The sequence below is a fragment of the Stegodyphus dumicola genome, chromosome 7 (genome assembly GCF_044657685.1).
Source record: "Stegodyphus dumicola isolate Sdum_Otavi_A_Nest chromosome 7, ASM4465768v1".
NCBI lineage: Eukaryota > Metazoa > Arthropoda > Arachnida > Araneae > Eresidae > Stegodyphus > Stegodyphus dumicola.
In genome coordinates, this window is record NC_140774.1 from 202,348,597 (window position 1) to 202,376,185 (window position 27,589).

The 27,589-nt window shown below is 34.1% G+C and overlaps 2 protein-coding genes across 2 annotated transcripts in view; one reads left to right on the forward strand and one right to left on the reverse strand.

The window, feature by feature from the left end:
* The first annotated feature begins 307 nt into the window (after positions 1-307).
* Positions 308-27,589, forward strand: part of LOC146996608 (uncharacterized) — a 269,060-nt gene continuing 241,778 nt past the window's right edge. Inside the window, exon 1 of the mRNA XM_085821247.1 lies at positions 308-584. Coding sequence (XP_085677373.1) covers positions 438-584 — 147 coding nt within the window. The 5' untranslated portion in view covers positions 308-437. The remainder of the gene's footprint in view (positions 585-27,589) is intronic.
* LOC118198448 (putative NADPH-dependent quinone oxidoreductase VAT1L) overlaps positions 4,345-27,589 on the reverse strand; it is a 68,750-nt gene continuing 45,505 nt past the window's right edge. Inside the window, exons 7-10 of the mRNA XM_085821246.1 lie at positions 20,978-21,172; positions 16,087-16,170; positions 15,902-15,998; positions 4,345-14,528 (exon numbers count right to left, since the gene is read on the reverse strand). Coding sequence (XP_085677372.1) covers positions 14,527-14,528; positions 15,902-15,998; positions 16,087-16,170; positions 20,978-21,172 — 378 coding nt within the window. The 3' untranslated portion in view covers positions 4,345-14,526. The remainder of the gene's footprint in view (positions 14,529-15,901; positions 15,999-16,086; positions 16,171-20,977; positions 21,173-27,589) is intronic.

Below are 27,589 nucleotides of genomic sequence, written 5' to 3' on the forward strand. Positions count from 1 at the left end.
ATTTCTAGGGCAAACAAGTATGTATTAGGAGCAAAGAATGAAAAGCCAGGAAAAAATCAGTAAACGAGATGGCACCGCCATCTTTCGGCAGAAATAGTAATGAAAATCGAGAAATTAAGTTAACAGAATTTTAAAAGCGTTAGGAAGGACTGGATTGGAGTTAAAGCCATACACTAAACAAGGTAAAGCATTCCATTGTGAATGTGAAAAGCTTCAAGAAAACTGGAAGTGTCCACTAGCAACAGCTAATAAGCGAACAGAAAATCACGCGCACTTTCATTTGTTTACATTTCGCAGCAGACGATCTTCTGCCGTGAATCTTTGAGCGATATTGCGAACTTTTAGCGAGGTTATTTTTGAAATGATTCGACCGAAAAGTATGGTGAGGAAAAAACGACGAAAATGTATTTTGTTGCAGAGTTTTCATATTGCAGCATATGTATTATAATAAGACTAGTAGAAAAGCCACGAAAGGAATGGGTAAAATTTATTTGCAGAGAGTAATACATGGCCATCGTTCTACTTTGCTGCCTCACGAGCGAGAAAATCATCAGGATTTATTCTTTAGTTTTACATGGATGTTGGTAAGTAGAATCTTCACTGAATATAACAATAACATATTTATTGTATAGAAGTATTTTCCCAAAATTTCTAATCTTAAGATCAAATTTTAATATGTACAGTTTTCTTGCAATCCATGCTCATCACGTCTTTGTAAAAGCCTGCTAAACATCAAAATCAAGAAGGAGATTAAGTTTTCTGCTTCTTTCTAAGAAATAAATTGAAAATTAGAATTTCTACGTTTTTTTAAGCATTAAGAATTTACGAATGCATAAAAAAAAGGAATGCAGATCTGAAGGATGATTAGTTATTTGCAGTTTTCTTTTTAAAGCAACATAATTTGCAACGTAGAATGATAATGCTTTACTTGTTTTATCATTTTTTAACACAATACAGTTGAAGTTGTTATGAATAGGACTTTAAATCTCTTCAGTAATTGGATACGAAAGAGTTAATAAACTCTGCATATATCTGAAGATGTCAAGAACTGAGAATGTTCGTTTTACGCCTAATATCTCTCTGTAAATATTTATTATGCACTTATTTATAAGTATAGCTGTATGGCCCTTTAATCCATTGCAATAAGCTAATAGTCAAAAAATTCTAACATTGTAAATTTCTGTTTAGTTTAGTGTTGAATGTTAATATTCATCAACAACTTAACACTTATTTGTAATGATGGTAAAAATCAATCATATTTGAAATTCTATATTAACATTTGAAATAATTTACGAAACACTAATTTGTGATTTTTTTCATACATAACATTTCATATTATCCGATACGTCAAATTGGAAATTTTAGTATTTTTTCATTTACTTTCAAGTAGAAAATTTATCTGGATTTTAATGAATAAGGTCGCCTTGATTTTTCTGTTTTCTTATATCTCGAATTTTTATTGTCACTGCTTACGACGGGATTTGAATAATAAAAAAAATGAGTTAACTACAATAATAACTATTTTATGGAAAAATAAGGGGTACTTTTCCGTTTCGCCGGCGCAAATCTCGCCAAGCAGTCTTTATTGGCGACAACATACACATAAAAAATCTTTAAAAATGTTAGTTCTAAGAATTTTTTATTTTGAAGGGATAAACATTTTAATATCGTTTAAAAATTTGTAATAAACCTATGAATAAAGACAATAAATTTGTAAAAAGACATTAATTTAAGAATGCACTATGCTTTCATGGTTCACCGTCCTGATTCGCTGGTTCATATCACGTGACCCCAAGTGAGACATCTCACGTAAACTACGCTACAAAAATCTAATTCTCTCAGTTATTACCTACATTAATTTCAAGTTAAATCTTAATTGAGAATACAAGTGTAATGCAAGAATTATTACAATTCGTACGAATAGTTTACTCAGAAATTATGTAAAACCGCAGTGCTTTATTTCGCTAGTGCATTCTTATTAGAATTGATGAATTTAACACTTGACTTTGCCTTTTCTATATTTTCGCCTTCGGGTGAGCGGTGTGATTGCATCTTAATTGACTTAATTACCCCGAATGGCCTCAGAGCTTAAAACTGAACTATCTGGTAAATATTCTATGTAATTCTATGCCAGTATTAAAAGAAACAATCAATCTGGTAAGAAATGGCGGCGATTTGGTTTAAAAATGAGGCGTAAAAGGTTACCGGCGACGATATTCCGTTTGGCATCAGTTGTACCATTATTGGCGACTTTATTGCCTGCGCCGGCAAAACGGAAAAGTACCAAATAAGGAAATATTTGTTAATAAATTTATTTGCTGAGACTTGAGGTTTTTTTTTTCTCACATGCACACTGTATATTAATCAAAGTATGATATACTGTGTCGTCGTTAGTTGTTCAGATGTGTTCGTTAGTTCAAATTAACCCCTATCGGCTCTTAACAGAAATGGCACAGCCGTGAATTTTGGCGCTGTTTATTTGCTGAGAAATATTCATCCATGTCAGTAAATGATGTTATCAAATTTTTCATTGTAAATACTGCGAATTCTTAAAATTACAGCGACAATGTTTTAAGTAGGCAGACATTCGGAGTTATATGCCCTCATATGAAAACATCTGAAACTTTCGTCTGCTAATAACTACGGTAAGTTCTCAATGTTGTTAAACTTTATTTTTTGAAATATAAAATAGTGTTATGTATTTTAATTTTAAAAAAAATCTGCGCAATTTTCGATATTATTTATTTAATCATAGTCAATAGATCGAAAACAACGACTGGTGGACTTCGTATTCTGCAATTTACATAGATGGGAGCACAAAATATGAACAACTAAATTCTAGAAATATATATTCAATTTTCCGGAGAAATCTCTAATCTGGAATCAGCGCAGTTCCATTGCGCCGGATACTACTGGATTAGTTTCGGCTTTATCTGAAATTATTTCTATTTTTATTTAAATTATATATATAATCAAGAGATAATAATTAAATTTAAAAAATGGCGACTAACTAGCTAACAGAAAAAACGCAAACCAAAATTGAAACAGAAGCAAAATTCAATAAAATAACAAAACTAAAATAATATAAGAAATAGTTGGTAATTCTTGGATCTTTTTATTTAATAATAATTAATAATCTTAATTTGAGATTTTTAAATGCTTGTTTATTATACACAAACATTTATGTATATATATTAAAAGAATGAGATAAAATATATAGAATATAAATTGAGCAAAAGTAGCAATCTATCTGACAGTAAAGTGTATTTTAAAAGCAGTATAAAGCAAAACTTGGAAATGAAATTTGAAATGGAAGTAAATTAATACGAAAATTAAACAAAAGTTTTGTTTCTTAAGGAACAGGCATTATCATCAGAACAAAGTTTCTGAATTATATCTGGATGAACTATAAAATACAACTAATCATCTGATGTCGACTGATAATAATGTATTTTAAATTTAAAACGAATAAAAAAAATTGAAAGTTTTCAGGTTTTATATTACGCTCAAAGGGTCGTTTTTTTTAACTGTTGGTGTGTTACCTTTATTTATTAAATATCACGTTCTTCGCACTTAAACTATCAAATTCAATTCAGCGGCAATATCGAAAAATAATTTTAAAAGAGCATATTTTTAGAATTTCTGATCCACAGTCTCGTGCGCTGGAGATAAAAATGGATAGATAATGAAATAGATAATAAAATAAATTCCAAATTTTGGCTTCCGGATGCCCATATTCGGGTGGAGACGTACGTTATTCAGAATTGGATGGCTCTAGGTACCGCTGTTTTATCACAATGCGAGAAACCTACATACATTTATGCAGATTCTTTATTATTTAATTTTTTTTAAAAAATATAATACAGGGCGATAACATTTGGTGGCAACAATTTGAAAGTGAAACGGAGTTTATAGTGAAACGCCACAAAATGCGACAACGTAATTAATAGCCATTTCAGGCTAACGGTCTTTTGGCTAAAAATCAAATGAAAAATATTTTTTTCTAACGGATGTTACAACCATTAAAAGAAATATGGTCGCTTTAATTTAAGTCACTTTGTTACTTCAAATATGGTCACGGTATGAAATTATACTACTTTTAGAGCAGTGTGAATATGAGCATGCAACAAATAATCTCGAATTAAGAGAATATAAATTTTTGATGATGAGAAAATATTTACAAAGATCGTATAAGCTTATTCTTATAGCGTTCGTATCTTTTATAAATTTTGCAACAGAAAGTTTTGATATTTTGGACCAGTGAATGCATTAGCTACGTACATGAGACATGATAATATCTCTGTGACTAGTATGTTATTACAGAAAAATTTAAAAGGCCACAAATTTGTCACAGAAATTTTAATACATTCACAAAATTTAGCAACATTTAACAAATATCCATCATAAAAATACAAGATTTTCAGATATGCGTCCTTGAAATATTCTTTGACATATTCGCATTGTATAAGTTATATAAGGTAAATTCCTTTTACAAATAGTACGAAATGTGCATCACAAAATTTTAGGATATGTTATAATGATTGAAATTTATACCAAAGTAATAATGTTTGATGATATACAATTTAAAAATAAAACTTTTTGAAAAATATTGCAATCAAAAAACACTTTTCTTAAAAATGTGGACTGGAATACTCCTTGCTACAATTTTAATAATTTTTTATACATTTTTTAAAAATATCTTAAAATATAGAATTAAAAATTTTTATTACCTAATTCAGTTTACTTATTTTGCTTTCATACATTCAATTACAATAATAAATTCTCTCATTGTGGTGTATGTCACAAAAGTCAACTAGTCTAATTATAGTAATACTTTTCTTAGTGTGTATTTTGGCATAAAATCACTGGACAGACAACAATTATAAACACAAATAAGAGGAAATACACAGGCCATAGACACCTTTTTTTTCAAACTTTGTACAATATTTTCTATATCTACATATTACACACACAAGTTAGGAATGGCATTTGACAAATATGTGGAAAGGTGATTTCTGTGACAGATTGGAGAAATTGAAAAGGGCTTTTTAGCATTTATGCAAAAAAACAAATACATTTTTTTATATTTTTTAATAGTTGTTTGATTTAAATTTGGCTTTACTTATGACTACACGATAAAACAAAAAGTAGCTAACAAAGACTTCAGTTTGACAGATAAAAAAAAAAAAAAAAAAAAAAAAAAAAAAAAATTACAAGAAGTATAATAATGTTGACTGGAATGACCCTTAATTAAGAATATTTTGATTTAATTTTCAGTTTGTGTTTTTCTTTTGTTTTTGTATGAATATGTTACCAGCAAAGTTTGAAATCCAGCACTGTACATAATGCCTAAAACAACCGGCAGCGTATATGAAACGATTCATATTTCACACATTTCCTAGGCATTCTGTAAAACGTTAAATGAGAAACCGGCAAACCAGAAATAAATCTCCGGTTCCTTTCGAATATCACGTGTATTTTAATTCATTCAATATTTCAAATATTCCGTTTCTGCTGTAAAATAAATTCTAAAATCAATCTGAAATACAAGCTCCCCCCAAAAAAAAAAATGAATTCGGAAATTTTCCCCTTCTTTGGGAACTACTTCCTGTTCCTGACGTCGACAAGGGGCGGGGTGATTATGTTAATAATTATCATATTTCATACTTTGCCTAAAAACGTCAGGCATTATATACAATGCCTAGGCATTCTATAGAATGTCGGCGTTTCATACATTCCGTTTCTGCTGTAAAATAAATTCTAAAATCAATCTGAAAATATAAGCCCCCCCAAAAAAAATAAATTCGGAAAAACAATTTCCCACTTCTTTGGGAACTACTTCCTGTTCCTGACGTTGGCAAGGGGCGGGGTAATTATGTAATAATTATCATATTTCATACTTTGTCTAAAAACGTCCGGCATTATATACAATGCCTAGGCAGGCGTTTCATACATTCCGTTTCTGCTGTAAAATAAATTCTAAAATCAATCTGGAAATATAAGCCCCCCCCCCAAAAAAAAAATGAAAATGAATTCCGAAAAATAATTTCCCACTTCTTTGGGAACTACTTCCTGTTCCTGACGTCAACAAGGGGCAGGGTGATTATGTAATAATTATCATATTTCATAATTTGCCTAAAAAACTTCCGGCATTATATTCAACGCCTAGGCATTTTATAGAATGTTGGCGTTTCATACTTTGCCGATGACAAATATATTTCAGAAAATTCAAGACTTATAAGCTCAGATAATTAGTTTTAAAGGGCAGATAATTTTACTAATATTATTTCATATTTAAACTGCTGTTAATTACCAAAAGTTGAAAATTCCATTAAGGAATGCAGAACTAAGAAAACTATCTTAGATTTAAAAAATATTCTAACACAATTTTTATTCGCAGAAAAGCGTTTGTGTTCTATTTAATTAAATACCAAATTCTGACGTTTCAAATAAACGTAATAAACGTAACGGACTCTGCAAAAAAATTTTGGACAAATTAGTGTGCTCCGTTACGCTACGCTACTATGAATATATCATCCACTTGGCCGTACAAGTACTGCGCTGCGCGAATACAAGATGTTCAATTTATCTTCTACGCGCCTTGCGCCATAACCCGGTTCTCACAGGTTATCATTCGATTTTTATTAGTTTGTAATTGTTTAATTAACTGATTGAAGCAATAAATGCATTTCATAATATTTAAATATTAATTTTATTTTTAAAAATATATGTGATTTACATGAATTAAAGTATATTAATTTACTGCTATAAATGAAAGTTGTTTTTTAAGTCATATATTACGTATTTGGCATAGAATCGTTTGGTTTTTTACAAGATGTGACCGAAAATTTCGTCGAATGATTACAGAAATCTGACAGGTAAAATATTTGAAGAGGTATATCTTAGTGGTTTTCAAAGTAATCCTTCATAACTGTTCATAACCATGTGGCGATATCTTCCGTCCTTAAGGCCTTCGGTCGTCATAGCAATTTGGATGTATGAAATGCTATTTTCCTATAATTGTTAGAAACATCTGGAGAAGTCTTCTATTTGTATCGTTTTCTGTTTCGTTGCCACAATAGCTTATATATGTTAAATGCCATTTTCTTATAAATGTAAGAGTAGAGAAGTTTGTGTAAATCGCGCTGTTTTTAGTTCCTTCGTCACAGCAGTTTGGATGTGTGATATGTCACTTTGGTGTATTTATTTGGTGGAAATATCTGGAGAAGTCTTCCATTCACAGTGCTTTTAATTGCCTCGTTGCAACAACTAGGATGTATGAAATCTTGGAAAATATGCGCCATTTCAGTCCAAATTCCTTGGCAAGAGAAAGAACTACGTTTCGGGAAGAGAGCAGTGCATGATCGGTATTATAATATTGTGGATTTCCTTTGTGGTTTTATCCAATCTGAAATAGAATTTCATAGTGATTTTTCTATATTATGCTTTGCTGTAGCAACATGCACCAGAAGTTATCACTGCAAGGGACACCTGCCAAAAATGTTGAAGCATGTTTGCAGATGTTACCTGTGATACGGAAGAACTCTTCTTCCATTTCGCCGAACTACCAGGCTCCAAGCGGTAAAGTCGCTGAACGCTGGTAGTTCGGTACGAGGTTCGAATCCCGCGAACGGGCTGGCTGCACGGGCGTTTTCGTAGTTTTTCCCATGTGTAACGTGAATACGAGCCAGTTTCCCTTAGAAAGTCCTCCACGAAGGCATCCCTTCTCTTAGGCAGATAGCCCTAGAGGCTTTGCCATAATCACACACACCAAGCGGTAAAACCGCTGAACACCGATAGTTCCGAGATGGGTTCGATTCCAAGAGAGCTGGCTGGCTGCATAGCCGTTTTCGTGGTTTTCGTCAAGTGCAACAACTTATCAATTCTTTATTTTTGCACAGATATCACAAGCTTGCATTTCATCACTACAAGACCTTCTTCAATAATTTAATTTAAATCTCGCTTCCTTAATTCCCCTTACTCCCTTCCTTTGCTCTATTTCTGTCCCTTTAAATCCTCATCTAATAATTTCTCCGTCTTTTTCACAGTTAACTTTCCTCACGGTTCTTTTCCGCTCCAGTAGCTGCTCCTATTCTCCTCTCGCCACGGGCGGTCGGAGAACTTTTCGCCTTCCTGAATAGACTCTCCCCCCCCTCCTCTTCGCTCCTTCTTCCCTGGATTCAGTTTTAGTCGTAAGACTCTTCCCCCCCTCGCTCACCCCCAAGGTGCGGTAATATTAGGTAATACGGACCCACTGCGGCTGTCCGTATTACCTAATATTACCTTTCCCAAGCCCTGGAAACTTATGTTTCTCGGCTGATTGTCTTCCAACCTTTCCGATTCCATAAACGCAATGCGTTCCGGAATTCGCCTCAACCAACTCCTTTCTCTCTTTCAATCTTAAATTACAAGTTGAAAGCAGAGAGAATTGCTCGTCCCATATGCGGACTCCTTATTCATTTCTTTCTATATAAACCCTTAATGGTTTGTTCAACTCTCCTTTAGCCATTGCTTTTTCTTATCCAACTCAGTTTCCTTATCGATGTTGTGGAGGTAATTGCATTAAGTTGCAAAGGTACTCCGGAAGTCAAACGCCTTGGGCCTTGGGCCGTGTGTATGAGTCAGTTTCCCTTAAAAGGTCCTCCACGAAGACAGATAGCCCTAGTCTGCTTTCTCATAATCAACTAAATCAACCACCTTCCATGTCGCCTGATGCCGACCAGCGGCCGAGCGGTAAAGACGCTGAACACTGTATGAAATGCTATTTTGCTAGTTCGGTCTGAGATTCGAATCCCGCGAACGGGCTGGATGCATGGGCGTTTTCGTGGTTTTCTCCATGTGTAACGTGTATACGAACCAGTTTCCCTTAGAAAGTCCTCCACGAAGGCATCCCTCCCTTTAGGCAGATAGCCCTCGTGTGCTTTGCCATAATTGAATAATCCCCCCATGTCGCCTGAAATAGAATAATTCTTATTATCGAATTAAGGAGTGGATGATCTATCGTACTTTCCGGCCACATCTTGTATATTGTTCAAATTAACAAACAGCGTATTACAATTAAATTAATCGGAAATTCCATTGGCATGCTGTAAATGCAATACATAAAATCTTTAAAATTTAATTTGTTATAAATATTTTATAAAAAATGTACTTTATAAAATGGATTTGAAAGTAAGTTATTGTTTTTTGAGTTTCACTTATGTGTTGTCGAATTGGCAAGCATGTAAATAAGCTCATGAAATAAGAAAAAATAGGCCATCTTTTTTTTTTTTTTTTTTTACGTAAAGTTACAATTAAGAGTTTTAAAATTATTTCCTACAGTTAAATATTTCAATTTACTGAATGCTAAATAATTATAAGTATTGAATGTAGATGGATGGCGTAGCAAATTCTTACCCTTGTTACAAAAACACTTTAAATCAATTTATTAAAAGAAATTCTTGGAATATCATTTTAAATTAGTAGCATTGAAAAGCTGGACAGGATGTTGTAATATTCCAAGTAATTGAGTTTCTAACAAAATTCAAAATTGAACTGCGTACGGTTTAATCAACGGCAAATTTTTCATTTGTGTTGCGTAATCAAGAAAATATTTTTACTTGTTTATTTTGAAATAAGAATTTTATTATTACTATTTTTTATTATTTTTATTATTGTTTATTTTTCGAAAGTGTGAAAGTGTGTTTTTGTTTTATTATTGTGTGAAATATTACCTCTTGATTTTTGTAACTATATTTCTTTTGTTGTGTGGCAACAGCTCTTCTGTACTTCTTCGATATATTAATTTTTGGTCTGTGGCAGTGATTCTGTAATGCTTTGAAGTTAGAATACCGTTTTTGATTTTGTAGATGAAACATGTTTCAGAACGTTCTTTCTTTAAAAATATGTAAAATTAATGTTTTATTTATGAGCTCGGATTATACAATCGTTATTTTGTTTCAACAATTTGTACATCTTTGAGGTCCAATTTGTTTTTACACAAATTAATATTTTATTTTTACATTATGATGCTACTATTTCTGCAATAAAATTTCGACATAGATTTATGGATAAATAAGTGGATTTTTAATCCATAAATCAAGTGGATTTTTTAATTGGGACCATTAAAATGTAATGCCATATAAAATGTAAATGTAAGGCCAATAGTTAAACCACGGAAAGAGTTAAAATTTATTTAAAATATTCAAAATACAGCTAATATTTTTAAACGGTTTGTTTTCAGAATCGTGTAAAATTTTGGAGAAGAAAGTATTCATTTAAAAACCTAACATTAAGAGCTCTTAAATAATATTTTTAAACCCTAGAAATTTATTTAATATGCTTTGCTTTTTCGTTTTGCATGAAGATGTAATTAAGATGCAAATGGCTTTGATAACCTTCACATTCATATGAAAAATGCCAGTGATTATGATCTTAAATTAACAAAAGTTACAAAATTATTTCTGAAGTTATAAAAAAGAATATAAAAAAAGAAGAAAAGTTCTGATTTCTAGATATGTAATTCAGGTTAATTTGGGACATCTTTCAAAATGTTATTTGTGGTCATACAGAAATAAAATTTGCAAATCACAGAAATTAGCTTAACATACAGTAAGCTTATTTGAAAAATGGATGACAAAAAAGCTAAAAGAAAGAGGAAAAACAAAAACATCATTGAAAGATGTAAAAATAAAATTTGCTTAAAGCTGCTTTTTTAATGTTACTTGCTCAATTGCATTGTCCATTATTATACATAAGAGCTCCTGTGTTAAGAAAATAATGCAATCTGAAGTGGCAAGTTCTTGAAAAGTTTGTCCTGTAATTAAAATTTTATGTTTATTATGTAATTTAATTTAATCATCATAAAATTTTAAGAAATATCTTTCTTTGTATCCGCACTCTAATGGTAATATTTTCCGCATTTGTTCGCTAATTTTTCATCTATATTTATCTCTGTTTTTAAAGTTAGTTAAAATTTTCGATTTGTAGTATTTTTAATTGAAATCTTTGAAATATAATATCGTATATAACTAAATTTCCTGAAATCTTTGAAATATGTAACTAAATTTCGTATTTATTTAAGTTAAGATTGTCTTGCCCCTCTTTTGTCCGCTTAACTATTAATAAATAAATAATTTAAAAAAAAACATTATGTGAGATATGCATACTATTTCTTTTTAAGTATTCTTATTTCATTAAGCTTTTTATTTTGATTTTGTCCGAATTAAAAGCTTAATCACACTTGCCTACTTTTGGGTAAAAAGTAATTTATTCTTAAACCTTCGTAGCATCGAAATAATTGTAATTCGTATTTACGTCTTTAATATCTTTTTGTTAACGTTATTTTATTGCTCTATAATTATGGAATAATTAAGCAGGTTTTATTATTTATCATATCGCGATACACAAATAATCTCATTCTCAATCATACATAAAATTGGCGAAACTCATTTTTGGTATCTTAAAAATCAGTTTTAAGATTCTTTACTGTGGAAAATCAGCTAGCAGCTTACATACGTATATTTGTAAGTTTCAACTTAATAGCGTGATTTTTATTCAAAAAATAAATAAATAAATAAATAAATAAATAAAGTTTAAACATGTATAAACGTATCAATACAAATGAAGGAAGAAAACTATTTATAGTTGTTTAAGGCTCTAATTACAAATGTGTGATAGTTCAATCAACATTTTGTGACCTGAGTTAGAACATTTTACAACTTTGAGTTATAAAACACAACAGAAATATAATTCATCCATATTCTCATACTTTGCATATTCTTAATTCTTTCACGTATAGATATGATTTTTAATTAATATAATTTACATTCATAAGAACGATATATATCTTTGTTATCTCTGGTAAGTCCCATTTTTTGATCATATGGCCGGCTTGTGCCGCCTACGAGGATAGGGGCTGTGTTCTTATAATAATAATAATATCTTTGTAATTTTAAATGACTAGATCTTGCTTACAGTTACCAACAACAGTTACAAATATAATAAATATTGGGTTATATCCAATTATAAATTTTAAAACAATGCAAAAATCAAATTTACAGAATAATATTATAATATATCTTTATAGTTTGCTACATCTGAAAGAGAAACTCTCGTCCACCTGATTTTGCAATAATCTCTACATATAATAAAAGGAAGAGTTTATGTGTGTGTGTGTGTGTGTGTGTGTATCTTTCGTTTGTTCTGCGCGTAAGTTAATAGATCCAGGGCTACGAAATTTGGTACATAGGGTGTGCATCTAGACAAGAACCAGTGCACCTCGATGCGATTTTTTTCAAAATTCGAATAATATATATATATATATATATATTTAATGTTTTTTGATGAAATCGCATCAGATCGATAATTCTCTCTCATTATATCAGGAACAATGACAAGCAGCCATTGTTGATGATATATCTTTGTTGCCATTTTTGCTGATATCAACACTGTTGCCACTCGGAAAAATGAGGGCGATAATTCTGTGCAGTATTTAAATTTAATGTTTCTCTTGGATACTTGACGTTTGTCGAAAGAAAAGTGATAAAATTACATCAGTGTATATTCACGTTTTCAGAAATTTTTCCTAGAAGATTCTTGAAAGAATTCTTTTTCTAGAAGATTCTTGAAAGTATAGTTCGGCCGCCTCATCCGCGACCATGAGCGCAAACATGCATGCGCCATTCGAATTATTCTCAAAATAGGGTGGAAGGATGGGGACTTTCTTTTCCTCCTGCACAGCTCTTTCCGGAGAAGAGAAGACCTTTCATGTCGCAGCAAGTAATACCGTCCCTTTTGGGCGAGTCTACGTGTTTTGGCAGAATGCCAACCAGGGTTGCGCTTGAGACGGTCAAACTACACCCCTCAGCCACCAAGAAAAAATGTCTGCATGCAAGATGAGCAAGTGATAGAGAACGTGGAGAATCATGATAGAGATAAAGAACGTGAAAAAAAAATCGAAGAAAACAAAATCGAGACGAGAGAGTGATAGAACTTCTAGAACAGCAGCAAGGAAAAGGTCCAAAGAAAGTACAAGAAAATAATATTGAGTGCCAGATGAAGGCTGGCCGCATAGCGGCTAGTGCTTCATAAATGAAGTGTTTTATAAAATGATGCGAAATTGTTTTTTTGTTCGAAATGTACAGGATGTCCTTTCGAAAAACAATTTATTTGAAAAATTCGGCAAAAATTGGTATCTGAGTTAGTTTCAAGGACGTATACCGCTGATTTATTTATAGTTAGCTAGTTTACGTATTACAACGTCAATATCATGAAATGCTAAATGGCGGGAAAAGCACATGCATGAGATATTAATCTAGTAAAAGCTCAGACATGTATTTAAATGGGACCCAGCAAGAATAGTTAAGCAATACATTTGATACAATTTTCCCTGATACGTGGACTGTGCGTGGTGATTCTGAGATTTTGTAAAAGACAAAAATCACTCTGGTACAAAATTTCAAGCTATCCAAAATTTGAGCGTCGGAATTAAACTGCATTAACTTCCGTCCGTAATCTGTTTATGCTACTGGCAGCTTGGCATTCGACAAGAAATGATTTGTATTACATAAACGCGCATGTGGAAGTGCTCTAATTTTTGGTTATAAATGTAATATATTCTCTTATTGAATTTAGGAGCATTTAATTTCGTAAATTAACATATAAAAACGAGGTACTGTTCTGATTCAGACGATAGTTATTAAACATTCGCTTTAAAGGCATCCTTATAGTAAAAAGTCATCATGCACCGCTACGATCGTATGCAAAAACATTATGCTATTTGTCACTTGTCAAATATTCGTTTGTTACTTACTTGACTATAAATTGACTTGACTATGACTTGAAAGGCTATAAAGTTTTTCAAATATGAAATTTATTAATAATGATAAATCTTTTGGTACCAAGGATATACCGAGGACTGTTCTTATACCCTAACTTTATAATTCTGTTTTCACGAGTAGAGAAGAAGCAATTCGTTCCAAGATTCCTAAAATGGTAGTAAAATTTATTTAATGACAGATTAATTTGAAGCTATGTAAACAATCATTTAGAGATTTAATAATGTTTCTAATCCACACTTTGTTGCCTTCATTTACATATATTCAATACATACAGAAAGATTTAAAAGTGAATGTCTGAATTTTGTTCTCTTTCAGATGTAGCAAACCCTACACTAATAGCTACTATGATTTATTTTTTGTTATAACACTGTCTCTTGCTCTTTTAATCCAGCAAATAAATTATGCACATATTATATTTCAATGCACAGCTAAATTACTTTTAAAATAAATAATTTGTAACACAGTGATGCAGACTTTTGTAACAGATAGAGATAAAATTTGAATACGAGCATTAACGATAAGTTATTTGTTAATGAGAGCTTTAAACTTTTGGAAAGCATTCAACAATGCACTTGGAAGCACCACAACAATGCAAATTCGACAGTAAGCCATTTTCTGGAAAAGCACAAAAATTTGTTTATAGGTTCCACTGACTGAGAAATGAAGAATGCCACATCAACTACAGGAAAATCTTTGTTCCATTCATTCCTAGATATAAAAAATCAAATATATAATAATTCATGTATAGTAAATCTAAATTAATTACAATGCTATTTTTTCCAAGGATAGAAAGACTTTTTTCAGGGTGTAGGGTGTAGATCATATGTAATCGTATCATCAAATAAGCAGAAATTCGACCTGTGGTATCATATATAATCGACATAACTTCGAATATAACAAAATTTCTTAGCCGAAAACGAATCCATGTTGAAATAATTCATCCTGTAATCGATTTATATTCGACGAGAAGCGAGTAGGAAATAATGGATGAAACGGTAAATAAGTGTTTTTTAATATCACAATTTCATCCTCATTCTTCCTGTATTTTAGAACCGTATAAAATCCGACAAGATGATTTATATCCAAAAAATTAAATCATCCAAATTCATTGCTGTTGCTAGTGCTCATTTGTCTGACATACAGACCTATAGTCAGCCCATCCCCACAAATTTCTCGTGGCAAGGAGCGCAAGTTTAGGCCTGTCTTTGGCAACAGCCTTGAGCTCGAGATGATAATGTGATGTAGCTCAGTTCCGCCCCCAATTTTGATGGAGAGCACCCCAGCGGAACAGGTCCGAGAGTCTCCCACGCCTTTTCCCCTACCACCTCAACCTCTCGAGAGGACTTTCGGCTCGCCGAATATTTAGAGTGCCCTCATGCCGCACAGACACTATACATTTACACAAATTTCTGCCTTCTCCGGGATCCGAACCCGGGCCCTTCGGCACGACAGTCAACGACGCTAACCTCTATACCAGTTGGGCAGCATCCAAATTCAAAATGTGCAAAAGCAGCTACTTGGCAAAAAGTATTCGGCATATATTATCTGCATAATTTTTCTTTCAAGGTTTTTAAAATAGTGTTAGTTATCTGCACTGTAGATTACACGAGTTAATGTTTTCTGAAAATTATTCCACATATTTCATAATTTTATGATGGGGCCAGTCTAAATGCATAAATGGAAAAAGCATTGGCAGATAATGTTTTCAGTTTTGGCACCTTTATAAAAAATGAATAACGTGGAAATCGTGGTCATTAAAAATAAAAAACAAAAAAAATCATTTTGAAAATGAATAACATTAATGACAATCATGGTCATTAATAATAAAAAAACAAAAAAAAATCATCTCGAAAATGAATAACAATGACAATCATGGTCATTAATAATAAAATACAAAAAAAAAATCATCAACAATGGCAATCATGGTCAGTAATAAGAAAAAAATAATCATCTCGAAAATGAATAACCCTAATGACAATCATGGTCATTTATAATAAACAATAAAATCTTGAAAATGAATAACCCTAATAACAATCATAGTTATTAAGAGTAAAAAAAAAATCATTTCGAAGTATACTTACAAGGAGGTGGAGTTTGTTCATCTTTTGCATCTTTCTCTGTATCTGTGCTTTCTCCGGAAGTAATAGTTTTGCCATCTTTATCCTTAGCAGCTTTTGCCTTCAAACAAATTTTGAGTTAAATTCTGATTCTTTTTTTTTTTTTTAATAACAGTTCCATGAGAAAGAGAGTTCATATAATTTCTTACCTGTGGTTTGGGGGCCATGTCAGGAATTAATGTGATTTTTCCGATATTTTTCCTGTCATGTAATTTTTGCATGGCTTCTGCTACCTGGAAAAGTTTGATATGAATAAATAACATTAATATAATATAGTAAGAGAATCTCAGATTTTGGTAAGAAAATAAAGCTTTTTAAGCAATGCTACACTGTTCTTGTCTAACATCAAATGATATAAGTCTTTGTCAAGAAACAAATAATTACTTGAAGTAAATAAGTCTGAAGTAAAATTTGAAAGGAGGAGGATGTTTGTTGATTTAAAAGCACGACTAGCAATGCTTGAAATTAAGTATAGCTGAAAGCTTTTAGAATGCCCAGGGAGAGTTTGTTTTCAGGTAATTATTACCAAATTAATACAGGGTTCACATGAAACTGGGGAACATTGTGAAAATGTTTTGCAAATAAATACCAAAATCTGTTACTCTGAAATGGAGGTAAATTCATTAGTTCATTTACATATTTCACAAAGCTCAATGGGTTTACATTTGCAAGTACACTACGAAAAAATAAATAATAATTTGAAAGGTTTCAGATTTTAAATTACGTCCAAAGGGGCGTTTTTTTTAACGTTTTGTGCGTTACCTTTATTTATTAAATATCATGCTCTTTGCACTTAAACCATAAAATTCAGTTCAATAGCAATGTCGCAAAATAATAATTTTAAAATGAGCATATCGTTAGAATTTCTGATATACAGATCCGCACGCTGGAGATAAAAAGGAGTTTGTTACTCAAAAATTCGTTAAATTTTTACAAAATATGAAATCGATCATAAAACAAATTCTAGATTTCAAATTTGGTGTTTCACATGGCCATATTCGTAGGAAGATTACGTCATTCAAAATTCGATGGCTCTATGTACCGTTGTTTTATTACAATGCGAGAAACAAATATCCTTGTGATGTACCAGCTTTTGTTCGGAATAAAAAATGGTGAAGAATCATAAATGTAGTCGTAGCTCAAATTATCAGACGATAAGTTTAAAAAACAGGATCCACTTATTATTGGTTAGGAGAAATAGCAGTTACAAAATCATATTTCCGGAGTAAATAAAAAAGAATTACTAATAACATTTTGTATGAAGTTTACTGCATCGTTATATATAAGAAAAAGCCTCCGATATTCTTTTGCGAGTCCTTTTATAGACTCTGGAAAGGCGGAGCTTCAAAGAAATGACGTCAAACTCGTCAGCCATTCCAGTTCGCTTTAAATATTTCCAGAACATTCTATAACTGTACGTGTACAAAACGTGGGAAAAACAATTTGACTACGGGGCTGTGGAGTTAATTCCACGAACTTTCAAATAAGAGACCGTCGCCATTAAAAAATGAAAAGAACATACAGTTAGAACTTTAAGTGTATTCTTGACTATGGAATTTTATTATTACATACATTTATGAAGATTCTTCATTATTTAATTTCTTTAATATAATAGAGGGATGTAGTATTTGGTGACAGCAGTTTGAAAAGTGAACCGACTTATCAAATTATCAATCTGATCTTGGGGGATATTACACCACTCAAAAAGCAATGCTCTCCGAAATTCCGGTAGACATGTAGGAGGAGGTTGACTGGCTGCAACTCGTCCGCCAAGCACGTCCCACGCGTGTTCTACTGGATTCAAGTCCGGTGAGAATGCTGGCCAGTCCATACAGGTGATATCCTCCGATTGAAGGCATTCGCTTACGATGTTTGCAAGGTGAGGACGGGCGTTGTCATCTATAAACACAAATTGTGCGCCCATGGCGCCCCGAAATAAACGTACACGTTGTTCCAGAATGACGTCCCGATAGATTTGGCTTGTCATGGTTCCAATTTGAACATGCAGGTCAGTTCTGGAACCCAGAATAATTCCACCCCAAACGAGCACTCCTGCACCACCGTGACGGTGTCGTTCAATGATGTTTTCTTGGTGGTAACGGGTACCTGGAGCTCTCCATATGAAAGTCCGGCGAGAATCAGACTGCAAGCTAAACCTGGACTCGTCGGAAAACATCATACAAGCCCACTGTTGCGGTGTCCACAATGCATGCTCTCTACTTCAGGCTAACTGCAAGCGACAGTGAGTTGCAGTAAGTGGAACGCATCTGACGGGTCAACGAGCATATAGACCAATCTGCCCTAAGCGTCTGTACACGGTCTGCCTTGAAATTGTCGTACCAGTGTCTGAAGAGAGCTGACGAGACAGGTCTGAGGCTGTGCTCCGCCTGTTTCTTTTGGCAGTAACTGCCAAATACCGGTCCTCATTCGGCGTTGTAACTCTGGGGCGACCTGTGCTGTAACGTCTACTCACATTACCATCATCTTGGAATCGTTGCCAAAGCCTGGAGATGACACTCTGGGCAATTCCAAGTTCGTCTGATACTTCCAGTTGGGTACGCCCACATTTCAGACGGCCGATAATTCTACCACGTAAAAAATCATCCAAATGCGTCCTTTGTGTCATAACTATTCAGTTATTGCACTGAAATGCTTATAAAGCGCCTGCGAACAATTTTTCTTCTTTGCCTGTATTCCTTATATAGCACTCTCTTACACTCTCGTCATTGTGACGTACCATCGGTGTCATCTGGTTACTTCCTGAAATTTGCATATGATTCTTGAAGATGTGTGTAGTGATTTTACAAGTGATATATTTATTTTAGAGTTCGATTTCTGCGTGACTCCAAATTATCCTTAATTTATGGACATGAGTGTATTTTAAATGAGAAATATCGTCTTCTGGTTTTAAATTTATTCTTCTTTCAAAATATCACATGGAAGCAAGCTGTGGATTGAAGGATATGTTTTTTTATGCTTTACGAAAAAAAAAAAAAAAAAAAAAAGTTCCTTAAAATGAAAACGTTATAAAAGCAGGGTATTAAAATTTCTAAATGCAAAATAAGTAACGTTATTAATCGGAAAGCGAAAAGTCGTCAATCATTACTTCAACATAGAAAGAAGACTTCAAATGAAGATCCGAAAAAGGTACGTACTGTTTCTAATGTTCCTAAAGTTAAATCGTTGTTAATAACAGAAAATCCACCGACGCAGAAATTAATTGCAGAGTGTTTAAATACATCTGCAGCAGAACAGTTTTGTGGAACGCAGAACAGTTCTGAACACAGAACACACAGTTCGTAGAACTCTAGATGAGAGCAGGAGGTAAATTGAATATATTTTGATCGACGACAGAGCACGGATTTGCCTAAATGACTACAACAAAGAAATATCTATTTATAACTGAAAACGAAGAGGGGAAAAAATGTACGAATCTGATTCTGTCGATGCAAAGGAAGTTTCAGTAAGGGGTTTATGTTTGTCGCAGGGTTCTTTTACAATGAGAAATTAAATATTATAAGAGCGGGAAAAAATGTTAAAGTACTATCAAGAGAAAGTTTTACGTTTGATATTTACAGGAGAAATCCCTTTTTTTAATCGCAATTATTTTTGAAGAGTGAAACATCATCAAGACAAAACAAAAAGTCAAAAAGTAGCACTGCATTCCTTGAAAATATGAAGACTGATACAGGTATTACATATATAATTTTTCCATGTAATTCCTGCAAAGTCTTCTGACGTTTCCCTTGGAGATTATTGTGCCTTTGGTCATTCGAAAAAAAACTCTAAGCGCACATTCACCAATGATTCATGGAAAGTAGGGGAAGTAGAAGTGGAATCAGTACCCTTTTTGGAAAATTTACGAAAAGCACTTCCATCATGAAATCTCAGTGCAGACTTATAGTTCAGAAAAATGGCTACCAGATCGAATATATATATTTTTACGAAATGCCCAGCCGCGGTAAGATAGCTTCCCCGAAAGGCGGGTTTAGGGTTGCCAGAAAATGGCAAGGAATGGCAGGGTCGCCATATTTGAAGTGAAATCGCCCATTTGGTGACATTTGGGACAAAATTTGCGATACGCCATAGACGAAATGGAGAACATTCTAGAATGAATTTCTGGCCCAGAATGTTCTTAAAGGCAGACCAAAAGCTATATAAACCCTGCCAGTGCGCGGGGTAGAGTTGGTCGTCGAGTGTATTGCGAGTTGGTGCATCGAGAGTATGCATCGTCGAGGCTATCGAGTGCATTGCGAGTTGTAGCGTGGAGAGTCTCGAGTGTACTTTGAGTTCCGAGAAAGACGGAACCGAATCGGGAGCTGTACTTTAGTGCTTTGCCGTGAAGTGCTTCACCGTTATAGCCGAAAGCCTGAAGGCTGTGTTGCTGATTGTTTCAGCCTGTTTGTCGTAGTTTTTTGACGACTGTAAACGTGTTTTAGGAGCTGCCCTGAGTAATACTGGCTAATAAATTGTGTTTCATTTTTCATCAAGTGTTGTGATTAATCATTCCAAATCTCTGAACCTGTAGAAACGCAACAATACATATATATAAATTTCATTACAAGCACTAATTAAACAACCCCCCAAATCATTCTAAAAGTATGTAAACTTCCTCTGTATATATGTTTGACAAACTTCAAGAAAATCGGGTTGGTAGAAGAGGTCAGAATTTAATTTCAAAATTTAATCCAAGCTGAGAAACCGAGTTAAATAATACTGGCAATAAAGGCAAAGGAAATTTAAAAAAAATTAATTCATGCAGGGGGAAGAGGGACATTTTCACGCTCATATGTGTGCGATCTTTTATTTTGAATTTCGTGTTTTTGTTCAGTGATGGTCGAAGAGATTGTATCAAAATTTAAAAATTAGGCTCATTAAATGCATCTGTGTACCTGGATTTTAACAATAAGTTTCGGTGCTATAATCTATTGAACAGTTAAGGAAACATCTTAAATTATAAAGATTATTATTATTTTGCTGCCATGTAGAATGATATTTTATTATCGGGAATAAAAAGTTTAAAAAGTTTTCTTTACTTACATCTTCAAAGGCCCATCCAGAATCGGTAACCACCTTTATTTTCTTCGATTCCCACAGTTTGAAGACTTTCGATACGACACCTCGAACATATTCGTGGCAACCTTGCTGATACAAAAGGTGACGCAGATGAAATCCAGCTAAAATTTTGTTTTCATCGAACAGCTTGATAGGACTAACTTTATCCACCTGCCACCACTGCAGAATAAACATATGGTTAAAAAAAAGAATTTCAGAACAAAAATTTTTTTAGTTATACATATTGATAATAAATCCCATTAATTATCCGTTAACTCTTAAAAATTTACGTTTAAAATCCAATCAAATTTGATCGTATACTGCGATCATCATGTAACCTGAGAAAAAAAAAATGGGACAGTTTCTATATCTCCCGTTCTACTGTGCCGATCGACGAAATTTAAATTCTTTTTTTCATGTCTCGAAAGCGCGACTTAGGCTATGTATTAGATTTAAATATAACATTGTTCTAATATAGGTATTTTGACGCAAAATCGGACATTTTTCTGAAATGACATGACAGCTTTTTCCATATTTCGATTCTACGACTCAAATTACGCCAAACTGCCAAGTTCTTCAAAAATTAGCTCTCAAAATCTTAGCTTCTCAATGTTGATTGAATTTGGTATATATTTATTAATCTCTCCTTTTTTTATAAACTTATTTGATTCTTCCTTTCCCATTTCGAAATTTAGGTTCATTCCAAATAAAATTCACCCATTTTCTATGATTTATTTTTAAAATTTGTACTTTTAGATAATTTTTATAAATTTTTCGAAAAAAAAATTGATTTATAATCTATACAATTTTTAACCGTCATCTTGAAGTAGATGCATTTCTAAGCATACCTGCGAAAAATTAAGAGTTTTCTGTTCAAAGTTTCCAAAGATATACGTAAGTTTATATATTGGCGCGTTTTGAAATTTGGCATAATTGTTGAAAGCGTTAAAAGTATCAAATGTGGTTTAGGCACTTTGTTAAAATTATTTGAAAGCAGGAACGATGTGGCTTTTTTCCCGCTCATGCACAATGTAAAAAAGGGAAAGGAAAATAGGTTGCCATATATTAAGAAGTTCGCCAAGTGAATTATTCTTGGCGGGCGCAAACTGAAAAAATACGCCAAGATAAATTTTTGAATTCTTCCGGAAATTTCGCACCAAATTTTATAATAACCCTAATATTTAGGCATAATTTGAGTCGAAGAATCGAAATATGGAAAAAAATTGGTATGTCATTTCAGAAAAAACCGGTGTGCATTTCGAAGTTATAGAAATGCAATTTGCTGTAAAATGCACCGAGAAAGTTATTTATGAGAATTACCATGCAACTGACGTTTATGAGAATTATATGGGGAAGGTATAGCAGAATATTTAGTATTAGATGTAGCGGTTTTGAGTGGTGTAATGCAACTGGTATATATTCACCTGTTGTATTAGAAGACATAAGATTTATGAACTCTGATTATCCACTCCAGTTCTTCTTTTTGATGCACACGCCTGAGCTCACATGCTTTGCAGGTTTTTATGTGCTACTCGAAATATCTTCGCATCAGCTGTGCTTGAATTGATATTTGCTATGTGTTCACCTGCAGCTTTAAAGAATATAGGTCTTCTGGTGCTTGTGATCAGTCACTGTGATTTCGCTCGACAAAAATGTGTTTTCTTTTTATTGCTCAGAGCCACGTGTTACCGAGTTTTTCTTTATTTATCGGAACGGCTTTACTACATCAGTTGCAGTCGAATGAGTATTGATTTCTGTATTTACAATCTACTTCTTCAAAGAATACAATTTCTTTTGAGGCATAGTTTACTTAAAAAATAACCCTCTTTTTCGTGCGGCTTCTGTTACAAAGACTTGGAATGAAATGTAAGATGAATAGGAAACAGCTGTTGCGTGCGTAGATTGATAATTTTATTTTATTTATTTATTTTTTTTCTTTTACAGAAAGATGCACTTTACAGTTCTGAAGCTTTCCACAAAAATACTCAGACAGTTCTTCACAGTATCATAAGAGTTACACTTCAAACTGTTGAGAACGTTGAACTTTAGTGTTTAGTTTAGTTTAGTGACGGAGGACGTGGGCACCACCCCTTTACCATTATGATTAATTGGTTTAGCGCCACGTCCACCCTTATCTAAAGCTGACTCATGTTAGGGTCACAAACTTTAGTGTTTAACGAACCGAACTCACCCTGAACTAAACACCTGTTACTAAGAAACTTATGATCTTCCCGGTCTTATATAGTGTTCTTCCCTCCGCCAAGATGTTTCTAGTATCTTCCGCTTCTCGAAATTACTGAATGGCATGTGAGGGCCAGATACGATTTTATTCAGTTACCATACCAGTGACAGACCAAATGGTCGCTAAGTTTGCGACTTTCAGTGATTTATCGCCAAATTTGGCAACAAAATTAGTCGCCAAAATCGTCGCCAGCTTGACGATATCTCATCGATTTAGCGAGATAGTTAAATAAATTTGCTCCTGTATTCTTATTTTTTCAGCAGCTTCGCTTCTTTAGATTTTCACGATGCATTATACCCCCCCCCCCCCCACACACACACAAAAAAATAAACTTCAATTTCACATATAATTTCATGAAAATTATTTACATATGGTGTAAGGATCTTAAGTTTTACTAACGTTTATTTTATTTTAAATCTTTACTATCACTTCTTATTTTCTACTTCCGGCCAGAATTATAAGCGTGAAGGATTTTATGCAAAGTTTGTCTGGCGAACGCCAAGTATTTAAGTGTGGCCTTTTTGACAAGCGAAAGGGAGAGGAAGCAGTGAGTTCGAAGCAGGCCGCTTACCTTAGAAGTTACGCAGTTGCTATTTGCCTTCCAGGCCAGAGGTTTTAATCCTCTTGATAAATTAAACGTATTGTAGTGTTCACAGTCTCTGTGCTACATACGCTTCCTGTTATTATAAGGCCAATCTTCCACGTATATCATTCTAAAGTTAAATTAGAGTTTAGTTTTATTTTGATATCTTTTACGTTAGACCCCGAGTGGAGGGTCATTGTATTCCGAAGTACGGAAGTCATTGTATATAAAGAAAAATAAAGGGTTTTGTATACCCTTCGTCTGTATCCTGTCTACTTACTACAATTAGTGAACATAGCTTTAGTAAGCTCTCTGTTCCTAGTCAGGTCATTGTATGTTTCCGAAGAAGGTTAGAAAAAACATTGAACCTGATAGTGGCGCCCAACGTAGAAGAATAACCATGGCCGAGTTTCAAGAAGAACCTGTGCTGCCTGCAGAAACGGCTCAGAATCCAGAAATGCCAGCTGCCGCCCTGGAAGGATTTGGGTACATCGTCCAGACCATGCGCGCTTCGATGAAACCAGAAGCAACATTTAATGAAAACTCACCGGTAACCAGTTTTTTGGAAAAATTGGATGACCACTTCATGCTCTACCCCGTGCACGAGTTTCAAAAAGTTACCTTAGCTACCAGCGCTTTGAGGGGCCAAGCGCTTAACTGGTTCAAATGTATCGGCAGAAGTCTCTTGGGTCAAGCAGGAAGTCCCACCTATACTTACGAAAATTTCAAGACTGCCCTACTAAAAGCCTTCCCTGTTGTAAGGGATCGTGCGAAATTAGAAACAGAACTTTTCAGTATATATCAACAAAGAATGGAAAACCTCTCGAGCTTTATTTTAAGAAAAATTCACGTTTTCAAGCTCTTGTATGGAAACCGTCCGGATCCTGAAATAAAGCCGGATCCTGAATCCCGTCCGGATCCTGAAATAAGCGAGGTTACTACCCCAAGTGCAAGACTTTATTGAATTGAGAAATCCGACTACACTGGAAAAATTATTTGAGCTAGCAATCCAGTTTGAAAGTAGAAGAACGGCGGACGTCGAAAGAAGACGCCAATATCAACAGCGAAACCAATTTGGTACGCCAAGACTACAGCAAACTCAAGCACATGGCTACGGAGAAAAAGCGAATCAGTGGGCAAGGAAACCCGAGCATTCAAAAACAGCCGGCGAACGTCGACAGTTCAATAGCAACCCAGGAAAAAAGTCTCAAGGCCAGTGGAGAAAGAAGGAAAGCACGGAAAGGAAAAATAATTTAAACTAAAACGGATTTCTGCTGACGAGAGGGTGCGGAAATCCGAAGGCCACGAAAACCCCTCTTCCTACAAGTTAAATACAGTAATGGTGAAAAATTTGACTCTTCCGAAGATTGAAGTCTTGGTGAATAATATCCCGGCCACCGCACTCCTGGATACCGGCGCGCAGTGTTCCTGTGTGGCAGAAGTCTTTTTTAGAAAGTATTTTCGCAAATACCGCATATATAATGCGGATAATACGACAGTATTAGCGGCGCAAGGAAAAGAATGTAAGTGCGTAGGTAAAGTACCTTTTTATATCCGTATCAAGGACGAACAAGTAAAGGTGATGTTTTTTATAGTAAAGAATTTGCAAGCACATTTAATCCTAGGAATAGACTTTCTTTCAGACGCACAAGCTACACTGGATTTTAATGAAGCGTTCCTTAGGCTGACAATGAAACCAGTGCGTGTAGAAAAGGTTGAACCGCCAAGGTTAAATCTTGACCACCTGCCTAATGACGAGCAAGATAGAATCCGACAAGTGGTAAGTGAATTTGCTTCCTTATTTAGTGATATTCCAGGATTTACTCAGGTTACTAACCATAGTATTGACACCGGAGATGCATTGCCGGTTCGTCAAAAACCATACCGGTATGATAAGAATAAGGAAAAAATTATAGAATGGCATATTACCGATATGCTACGTAAAAAGATCATAACGCCCATCTCAAGTAGTTATGCTAGCCCGGTGGTTTTATGTAAGAAAAATAATGATTATCCTTTGGAGCATCCAAAAAGGTGGAGATTCGCTATTGATTACCGTAAATTAAATTCCATAACGAAATATCCGGTATATCCGTTACCGATCATAGAAGAAATTTTAAGGAACATAAAATCAACCAAATTTATGACGACTTTAGACTTAACGACTGGTTATTTTCAAATAGGGGTGAGGCCTGAGGACGTGCCTAAGACTGCTTTTATAACCAAGTCTGGCACTTATGCATTTTTGCGTATGCCGTTTGGCCTTTCTGGGGCCCCAGCAACATTTCAGCGATGCATGGACATTGTGTTAAGACCTGTTCTTGGAAAGTCCACATTTATCTATTTAGATGATATCATTATTACTAGTGATAATCTCGACCAACATATACAGGATTTAAGACAGGTGTTTTCTTTATTAAATGAGGCCGGTCTAAAAGTTAATGTCGAAAAGTGCAAATTTGCAGCCCCTGAATTAAAATATTTAGGTTACAAAATATCGCAAAAAGGGATCGAGACAGATGAATCAAAAATAATCGCTGTACAAAAGTATCCGACTCCAAACACGGCAAAGAAGCTCTCTTCTTTTCTAGGACTTTGTTCATATTATAGGTCCTTTATAAAAGATTTTGCGGCTATCGCTGAGCCATTGTTAAAATTAAAAAGGAAAAAGGCAAGATCCTCGTGGACTGCCGAAGCCAATAGTGCTTTCGAAAAATTAAAACAAGCATTAACGCAAGCCCCTGTGTTGAAATTTCCTGAAAAGGATGAAAATTTAGAAATTTCAGCGGATGCTTCGGATTATGCGGTAGGAGCGGTACTTTCGCAAAATCAGCAGCCCGTGGCATTTTTTAGCCGAACTTTAAATCAAACACAAAGAAACTATTCCGCGACCGAGAGAGAGGCACTTGCAGTTCTGTTAGCAGTGCAAAAGTTCCGAGTCTATTTTGGAAAGGCGCCGATAACAGTATATTCTGATCATGCGGCGGTAACTAGATTGTACTCAGGGAAAAATTTATCCCCAAGGTTAATAAGATGGGCACTCAAGCTGCAAGAATATAATCTGGTAATCAAGCATACCCCCGGAAAGGAAAATATCGTAGCAGATGCCCTATCACGAATTAAATTAGACGAACAGGGTAATACCGTAAAAGTTGCAGTGCTGACAGCGTGTACAATAAATTCCCGAGAAACTGTAATAACCGAACTGGGTAAGGATCCTGAGTTTGGAAGTATTTATGAGTATTTGAAGGATCCTGAAAATTTTAGCCACCAAGATATTGTGGCGATAAGAAATAGGGCGGCCCATTACGAACTAATAGATGGTCTATTATTTTATACAAAAACTACGAATTCCAACAACGAATTTCGACCTGTTATCCCAGCTAGTCTTAGATTAAATATCCTGCAAGAGCTCCATGACAGCCCTTTAGCTTCTCATGCTGGTATTCGAAAAACTATCCAACGCGTACGCGAGGCAGTCTACTTTCCTGAACTGCAAAAGTTAACAAGGGCGTATGTCCAGTCCTGCCCAACATGTCAAGCCGTTAATTATATTAATTTCCGCCCGGCCGGGTTTCTAAATAGTATTAAATCCGAATTTCCAAATGAAATAATCGGAATCGATTTATTGGGCCCTTTCCCAAAAAGTCAGTTAAACAAACGTCGCTATCTCCTTGTTATGGTTGATCATTTTAGTAAATGGACCGAAATTGTTCCCTTAAAACGAGCCTCCGCGAAATTAGTTACCGATTCTATTTTAAACAAATATATT